Source organism: Synchiropus splendidus, chromosome 14 (genome assembly GCF_027744825.2).
Source record: "Synchiropus splendidus isolate RoL2022-P1 chromosome 14, RoL_Sspl_1.0, whole genome shotgun sequence".
Lineage (NCBI taxonomy): Eukaryota > Metazoa > Chordata > Actinopteri > Syngnathiformes > Callionymidae > Synchiropus > Synchiropus splendidus.
In genome coordinates, this window is record NC_071347.1 from 5,679,167 (window position 1) to 5,688,230 (window position 9,064).

At 43.8% G+C, this 9,064-nt stretch overlaps 1 protein-coding gene and 1 non-coding gene across 3 annotated transcripts; one reads left to right on the forward strand and one right to left on the reverse strand.

The window, feature by feature from the left end:
- The first annotated feature begins 208 nt into the window (after positions 1–208).
- On the forward strand, positions 209–296 carry trnay-gua (transfer RNA tyrosine (anticodon GUA)). Its single transcript is given in 2 exon segments — positions 209–245; positions 261–296. It is a non-coding gene; the product is annotated as a tRNA-Tyr (tRNA).
- Positions 297–1,412: 1,116 nt separating this feature from the next.
- hal (histidine ammonia-lyase) lies at positions 1,413–7,668 on the reverse strand. 2 transcript variants are annotated; one of them, XM_053885519.1, is made up of 20 exons: positions 7,376–7,668; positions 7,210–7,270; positions 7,093–7,120; positions 6,841–6,915; positions 6,698–6,770; positions 6,561–6,627; positions 6,455–6,492; positions 6,265–6,390; positions 6,064–6,203; positions 5,890–5,937; positions 5,553–5,700; positions 5,384–5,479; positions 4,505–4,563; positions 4,318–4,398; positions 4,148–4,213; positions 3,913–4,078; positions 3,715–3,849; positions 2,178–2,286; positions 2,013–2,082; positions 1,413–1,946 (listed from the first exon to the last, which is right to left on the reverse strand). In XM_053885519.1, the coding sequence occupies exons 1-20, from the start codon at positions 7,620–7,622 to the stop codon at positions 1,815–1,817; spliced, it is 1,965 nt and encodes a 654-aa protein (XP_053741494.1). In that variant the 5' UTR covers positions 7,623–7,668; the 3' UTR covers positions 1,413–1,814. The 2 variants fall into 2 exon arrangements, with proteins under 2 accessions (XP_053741494.1, XP_053741495.1); XM_053885520.1 differs by lacking the exon at positions 7,376–7,668 and having other exon boundaries at positions 6,841–6,932; positions 7,210–7,242.
- Positions 7,669–9,064: the final 1,396 nt, after the last annotated feature.

Here is a 9,064-nt window from a genome sequence, read left to right on the forward strand (position 1 = left end):
GAGTTAGCTTCTTTTTTGTTAGCTTATTTTGCTAGCTAACTAGCTCACGTTGCACTTACGTCAATAGCTGTAATTTGGGGAATGGGCGTAGTTAGGGTGCGGTTGTATGACACGGTGTGTTTCTGTGCACGAGAGTTGACCTGTAAACGGTATCGCATATATACGATGTGTATCCTTCATAACCGATATTTCCGGTAGCGCGCTTGTGCCTTCGATAGCTCAGTTGGTAGAGCGGAGGACTGTAGTGGTTCAATGCGGAAATCCTTAGGTCGCTGGTTCAAATCCGGCTCGAAGGAACTTTTTTTTTTCTGGAAATGTAGACGATGGTTTTGCAACGCGGTGAGCAAGGTGGGCAACTACCGAGGGCCTCCAACTGAAAGGGGCCCACAGAACCGGCAAGACCCTGGCGCTCCGCGATGATGATGAATAAAGTAAAGTTTTCACGTGTTCGTCCCTCCAAATGGACAGTTTTGTCCCAATGTCAAGTTAATAAGAGGGAAAGTTGTTAGAGGCTATTCCTGCATAGATGTTGATATTCTCTCCAGTTGGCTGAATAATAAAGACTTATGTCAGACGTTGACTGTGGGGATTTCTTCACGTATTCTGTTGGCCGAAATGTTACTTTGGACACAAAGTTGATGTGATTAATTGAAGTTAGCATTTAAGCTTGTTAGTATTCCTGCAGACATAAGCAGCAAATTCATTCATTTCTTCTTTCCTGCACCAGGTGCACTGTTTAAGTTCCCTGTCACGAAACTGAGACCCAGGTCAAATGAAAGCAGGAAGTTCTGAACTCTCTTTGAAGACTCATTGTCATGAGTACACATTCAGTGTGTAGTCCTTTGTAATTGTGATTTTTTTTGACCAGCGATATCAACCTCAGAACCACAAGGGAAGAAGGACTGATGTCAGTCAACTATTGCCATCCAAATGATGTTGTTGTGTGTGTTATTTATTCGACCTGCCAGTAATACTTTTGGCATGTCATGAACACGCATGTGTTTGTACGGCCACCTGCTTCTCTGCATGTGTGCTTTGAATGACCCTTTTTACCTCCCGTCGTATGCGGATCAGGAACTTCAGAACAGTCTGTAGTGCGATTAAAACGTATTATATTGTACTGACAGCACTCTTATTATTATAGTGTGTGTGTGGTTTTTTTTTCTTTTGTTTTTTTGCCTGTGGTGCCCAGGGGGTTACACGACTAACCAATGAGTTAAATTCAATATTCACGAAACAAATAGCCGACTTAACAATGCTACTATCCAGAATAAGTGATCACATTATGGATTGCATGTGTAGTGGTCCAGACGTGTGGGCGTAGCATCTTTCTCAGTAGAGTTAACAATTAACTTGTGACATGAAGCGCACATTCTCATTCAGATCCAACTGGGCTCATGAATCAGAGGAGTGAAGAAGTACTTTCAAATGTTTTATTGTTTTCTAAGGTTTTTGTTTACGTTTCAGAATTCTATATTTGATCAGTCACTATTTTTGCTTTGGCCTTCTTGCTAAAAAGGAACAATAAATGAGGTAGTCAAAAGGCAGTAGAAACTAAATGATTCATTTACGTGTTGATAAACACATTGTTCAATTGCACTAATGTCTAGAACAAAACAGAATAAAATACAACACACATGATCCATGTGATCTCCAGAATTACAACCACGTTATAGAAATCCGCTGTCAATTGAGCTGGCTTTAAGATTCTAACAAGCTGTGCTTGCTCACACACAGAGTTATAAAGTACCAGGAGCCTGGAAACAAGGCTACTGCTTCAAGAGCAAACATGTTCACGTGCATCCATCCTCTAGTCACTCGTGACGAATGCGTTTTCTTGGAGATGCCGGTGGGTCCAGAGAGAAGGCAGTTGGAGAGATGGGCCTGGATTCAGGGATGTACTCTGACTGATACTTGTCAATGTATGGCTGGGCAACATTCCACACCTGTGTTGAAACGTAGAAGTCATGTTGAACACATGATACTGACAATATTAGGGTTCCTCTACTTACCTTTTGGTCCAGGATGAGACGATGCACTGCCTCGATATCGGGAGACATGAATCTGTCTTTGATCCAGGGTCTGTTTCCAACAGGGACAGCAGTCGAGAGTAGATAATTATTAACCTCTCTACTCATCACTTCATTGGACCTTGACAGTGTGTGTGTTTGACTTACTTGACCACACTGCGCACCAGGTCATAGACCCTCTCTAATGGAGTGGTGGTACGAAGGGGACGGAGGAACTCGATACCCTGACAGGCTGCCAACAGCTCGATAGCTAGAACTGTGCAAAGGGAAATAAGAAATGTAGGCTCCTTCTTAGCCAGCGTTACCATCGCAGGACATTCCTTGGCTGGAGTACAGTACGCTCCAGCAAGACTCAGTACCATGTCATGAATTCAGATACCAAGGGAAGTCATTTTGGGTATTTGTACCCGTAATCTTTTTTTTCTTTCTGGGCCCAGTTTGTTCCTCTCAACAACCCAGCAGCTCTGATAAAGCAAGTGTCCTTGTCCTCATTTCTGAAACAAGTACACTATATGAGAGGCAAACCTCAGGACCAGGGATCATCTTTTGTTTCTGGCTAGGCCCTGAAACACACATGGTGGTGAAACTAAGATTCTGTCCTTGTTTGTAGTCAAAATGAATCAGGATGTCAGGCTCCTAAGATGCACATTGACCTGCCAAGTGACGCCCTCCTCCCCTGTTTGTTGACCATCCACAGTACCGAAACCAGGTCAATTAACATTGAAGGAGTTGCTTTAAATGTTGAACCAGACTTCTGATATTAAATAGAACCTCTGAATGAGTCAGCACACAGCCGTGCAACATCAGATCATTTACAGCAGCAGCAACAATGCATTCAGTTCAATTGGACTTATTTAAATCAGTACAATGTGGCAGAGAAAAACGTGATGGGATGATTCTGACTAGCAAAGTGCAAAAGGTCATCCCTACTTTGTTCTCAATTTTCAGACGTTACACATCAAAGTTTCACTTCAGTTTATTTTTTTAAGTGATACTTAAATAATTTTTACACATGAAACATTTATATCACAAAATGTTGTTGATGACATCACTCAATGCATGGTTTGAAAGTGGTCTATACTGTGTAGTCAACAAGGATTTACTCAACATCCAAGCAGTAAAAGTGCTGGACTAAGCTGAACGGACAGAGACCAAAAGTACGAAAAGTAAGAACTGCTGACTCATTGTGCTTCCGAGCGAGTGAACTACTCCCTGAACAAACGGTTGCATCTCCGAAACTGTAGCAGATAGCGAAAAACCGAGCACACTGTGAGTATCCTGAGGCCTTGGTCTCTAACTGACCTGATTTTCATGTGTCTACAGTCTAGTGTTTTGCCAGGATGGGGAGTTAAAAACGAGTAACTTTGCTGCGATTTTCACGCAGCAGCCTCTCCTCCTCAATGCAGTTTCAATGGAGGGCAGATCTGCGCTTGTCGCGCTTCCGCGACTCTCACACAGATTCGGAAAGTGCTACAGTAATTCTGAGCACATTTTACGAGAGAGGACAAGTGTGGCTACAAAACTGGTGATTTTCATGTTTCTGCGTCCCACCGTTTGGCCACAATCCTCTGCTCCACTCTAACCAGGGGCATTCACAATAAAAACCCAGGTGAACCGGGGGGAATAAAGAAAATGATGCGATTAACAATATCATATCACTTTCACGATAATGAGTTCAGCATACCTTGCTCTACATGTTCCACCACTCTGAGAGCCTTTCTGGCTGCCCAGCCACCCATCGACACGTGATCCTCGGTAGCAGCACTCGTAGACAAGGAGTCGACAGAAGACGGGTGACACAAAACTTTGTTTTCTGAAACTACACACAAGAAACACATGTGAGATCAAACAGCAAAGGAGGCTGTGTTTGGTGGAGACCAACCTAGTGCAGCTGCGGTGCAGTGAGCGATCATGAAACCGGAGTTCAGCCCTCCTTCATTGACCAGGAAAGCTGGCAGCTCACTCAGAGACGGATTGCACAACCGCTCGATCCTCCGCTCACTGATGGAGGCCAGTTCATGAACAGCAATGGCCAAAAAATCTAGGGCCTAGCAATTCAGAAAAAAGGCAGTTACAAATGGAATCACCTACTGTACGCATCTGAGTGACCTACTCACCTTTGCAGGGTACTCGCCATGAAAATTACCACCAGATATAGTCTCACCTCTTTCTGCAAACACCATCTTTATCAGGCTGTTAAGGGAATTTTACCACTGAAATTTCAACCCTGTTACAACACTGTAACGCTGACATAACATACATCTACTACTTAGGTAGTTAAGGATACGGGGTTATCAGTGGCGCTATTTATTTCAGTGTTGATGATGTTTTGGACAAATCGGATTGTGTCGTTGGCGATGCCATGCACCTACATTGAAGGAAATGAGAAGGTTATCAATGAGGTTATCAGGTTTTTTTTGAAGTGTGACAAATAATGGTTGTGATGTGGATCATGAGGCTTCCTGATGGGTCACCTGAGGACAGCAGCGCATGGTGTAGGCATCCTGGACTCGGTCACAGAAGCGATGGCTCTCTGGAAGACACAAGACACATTTCTTGTTATGAGTTATGTTATGTGTTATGACAACCAAACTGAGAACTAAGAAGTGGACTGAAGTTTGCCAGCATTTCAAATGAGCACAGGACTTTCCTCTGCCAAATTGGATGTTTTTTTTGTCGCTTAGTCATTATATCTGAGACATTATATCTAGACTCTAACTTTACTTATTGCTAACTATATGAAAACCAACAAACCAATTTGCCACATGAACATATGAACATAGGTTGCTAATAATAAACACTTTGCAATTGGAATGCAAGAACACCAACACACAGGACCTGCCACCCAAGTCTTGTTGCTCCCTTCGGACTCACATTTTGACTGATCCAGACTCTTCACGGTTTTCTGCCAAGTATAGTGGATAGCAGTATTGAATATTATAGATATTGCCGTTCTATTAAAGACCAAACTGTGCATCTACTGTATTTCTTCTCTCGTTTCAGATTTTGAGTGGCACCTGTCATGCATCTCAGAGTCACGGATCAAATACTTATTTGCAAAATAGAAATTGAATTAATTGAATATGTATCTATTTTAAACTCATATAATTGTACTCTAGTTACATACTGTAACCTCTGATTTCAGGTTCAATTGTAAAGAGTGGGAAGAGTAAAGGCAGCAATCTGATCTAAAAGTTCCTTCAATGTGTGATTCAGTGAGATGCTCTAAAACTAGTCAGCACAATTTTGGATGGTGGAAGTATCAGATCCGAGACTCCTCACCTAACACAGTTACATTTCCATGAACCTACTATAATTTCTGATCATTTAAAATCAGGCGGCTCCCTGCGAACCTGCAATCTGGGATGGATGATGGTCGGAGTCTAGGAGCGAGCGGAAGCGTTGGGCCACTTCAACCTGTCCTGGATGTGGACGCAGTGTATGGATATCTGCGCCAGAAAGAAGGGAAGTGACGATCAAACACAAACTTGAGTCAGTTGATTCAACGTCTTCGCTGCTCACCGCTATCAAAGGCCTTGGTGGTTCCCTTCAGCACCTCCAGCGTGAGAGCCGCTATGATGTCCGCTTGTCGGGCAATGGCCTGTGCACGCTCTACGGCCTCCGCCCCCAGTGATGTGATCATCTGGGTCCCATTGATCAGTGCTAGACCCTGCGGGAGGGTCATCCATTGAGACAGGTCACAGTGAGAGGCCAGCCGTTGATAAGTGAGTTGATAACTACTGCAGTGTTTCATGTGTGGTGTGGTTTTTTATCTGATGATGTAATAGATTCTCTTTGAACTTGCAGGGTCAAAAAGCTGGTTCTGTCTGATCAAATATGCCAAAGCACCAAACGTTACCTCTTTGGGCCTCAGTGTTATTGGCTTCAGCCCGTGGGCCTCCAAGACCTAGCCATGGATGAAGAGGAAAAACATGCCAAGAGGTCAAGGGTCGTCGAAGGTAAACATGTTTCCATGTCATTGCGACATCCATGAAACACACGAGTCCCTTTCGTTTTACAAGCAGTTCCTTACGTATTTGGCGTCGGCCCACCCGCTCTTGGGCGACCACATTTTGCCCTCTCCCATCAAGCCCAGTGCGAGGTGAGACAGAGGCGCCAGATCCCCGCTTGCACCCACCGTCCCCTTCTCAGGCACGAAGGAGAGACAGGAAGCTGTGGCGTATTCACAGTTTAGGAAGGGTGATTGGCTGAGCCAGTGCTGAGACTACTGTACCATTAAAGGCCTGGATCATGGCTAAAAGCGTCTCCAGAGAAATTCCACTGTGACCTTTAGCAAGAACGTTGATCCTTAGAGCGAGGAGCATTCGGGTTCTCTCTGGACTCAGCGGGTTGCCCACACCTAAACACAAAAGGCGTCATTAAAACCAAGCAGGGACTACACCAAGAGTAGAAATGTCTGTTACCTGCAGAGTGCGACCGCACCAGGTTCTCCTGCAGCTCCCTAAGAACACGCATTCAGCAGCATAAATCATTTGAAAAAATACTGTATCAAAACTGAGAAGAATTTACTTGAGTTTGCTGACTGGAATGACGGTTCGTGCAAATTTGCCAAAACCTGTTGTGATACCGTAAACAACTGGAAGGACAGAAAGACAGGGATTGTAACACGGGTTGGTAACGGTGGATGAAATTCGGATTTAACAGACCTTTGTTTTCTTTCACGATGGTGTCCAGAAGCTCTCGGGATTGCACAACCTTCATCTCTGCCTCTGCCGTTAGCTGGAATCAATACCCAAAAAAAGGCAGTGGTGTTTACAGATTACCAAAGAATGGTGACCGGAACACACACCTTTATCTTGTAGAGTCCTCTGCCCAAGTTGACCAGATCTGTCGACGTCAGGCTGTTGCCATCCAAAGCAATGAACTGAAAATGTTATGGCACTGATAATAAGAACAGTTGAGCACACTATTGTTCCTTGCTAACATCAACAAAGGAAGAGTTAGGATTAGCCATTATAAATAAATTATTAAGTGGTAATTCACATCGTCAGTGTCTTAACTTGTTTGAATGTCAATTTTCAATAAGCAAAAAGGAACTTACTTCTCCAGGCTCCCTGTAAGCTGCTGTTCTGTGTTAAATGATTCAGTTGAGGAAACTTTAATTCTCATCAGTGTATTAATGTTAGCCAGCACTGAGCACCAAGCACATGAAAGATACAGGTGAGAGACTCCGGGTTGGCAGGGAATAAAGTCAGGAGACATGGTGTCTCCTTCAATAGCTGCGGGAAACACAGCAGATAGTCACTTAACAATTCACAAGTGCAATTCATTTTTGACCAAAAACATCAGGGAAAAGACAGCTGTCTCCTCTGAGCAGAACCTACCGAGCTCGACGAAGTCATTATCCTCCAGGACATCGTCGATGGTGTCGTCTGTGTCCAGCAAGCCCAACCCCTGACACCTGCGCACCAAAAACCGCGTATCCTTCACGTCCACGATCCCTCCGTTGTCCGGTTTGTTCTTCATATATCGTTTGAGCGCCTCCTGTCCGAGCCAGCGGATGGTGTTGCTGGTGTCCCGGCAGGGCACAGCCAGCCACTCATCTCGAATGTGGACCGTGAATCGAGGCATCGCACGTCAAACGGACTCCGGAGCAGTGACCGCGGAGCCGCATCACCGACGCACCATTATGGAGAGCCCAAACTTTATCAGCCAATCAGGCGGCGAGACCTGGGCCACGCCCCCGGGACTGATGACCCTTAGAGCGGATGTTGCAGTATAAACTGCTGACCAAAATCCTTAACGCGAATAATCTTGATCAATGTTTGTAAAACCTAAGACGCTTTTTGCTTGTTCTGAAGTAATGTCCACGTTTGGTGTTGTCTTGACAATAGCATTTTGAATATGACGTCACTCCGCGCCTTCGGTTCCGTATCCCCAGACACGTGAGACTGTCAATGGATCCCACACACGCAACATTCTCTCACATTTTACTCTAACGTGACATGAATTTTAATGTTGTCTCTCTTGTGTTGTCTTCTACAACATTCTCCCATACACATCCAGAGCAGCGACATTACTTTGAGGCTCAATTTTTGTAGGTGGCAAACTGGTAACGGAACAGAGTGAAGTCAAAACATATTACCATGACTCCGATTTGAGTCCAACACTCATGCATTTAGGAACCATCAGTAAACCCTCAGTCCACCTCTGTCTCCAATGAGCTCTTAGTTTGGTTGTCATGTAACTCATATCCCAAGTCCGTTAAACTCAGGAGAGCAGAATATCGTGCAATCTGAAGCCTGTGAAGGAGAAAACTGAATGTAAGTTTCATTCTATATGGACAAAGCTACAGGAAAATAAAAAGAGAAAAGGGGAATATAAAATGATGAAGGAAGAATAAATGACAAAGAGAGCGAAATTTAGAAGCATAGTTTGAATGACTACAATGTGTCATTTAAAGTTGCTTCGTATAGGAATCCATGTTATTTGCAATGCCAAAACATAGACAGTAGAGTCATGGGTGTAATACAGGATATAAAATTTAAAAAATCTAGCTGGTCAAACAGAAATGTATTTTTGCTGCCGTTGTTTTTATAACCACGAGGTCAGTCATGTTTCCTTGAACTTTGGCTTGTGTCATATGGCAAACACTGTGTCATAATGAAGCATTTGGAGGCTTGCATCTGTGCGACTCTATGTAAAGTCACTGTTTTGCAGAAGAAACTTCAGATCAAACTTGTGGGGTGCTTTTTCAGTTTAATTCAGTTTTAAACATCTAGACAAAATGAAATGGCGTCATTTATTTTAGGGACAACTTGTAAGATTTTTTTGCCAGTTTAGATACGCGCACTTTCAATTGTATTCATTAATTAATTCAGTGTTGAATGAACACCCTTTTAAATCCGACAGCGTCCTCTAGTGGCCGTTCACGGTAGACGCTGACAAGAGAAAGTGCGACAGTAGCAGTTCATAGCCGTGGGAGGCGCTGTGCGCCATAATTCCATGTGCAGCTTGACCCTCATCTGTGCGGACATTAACAATTGATTCATTTCATGGTTTAATAGTATTGT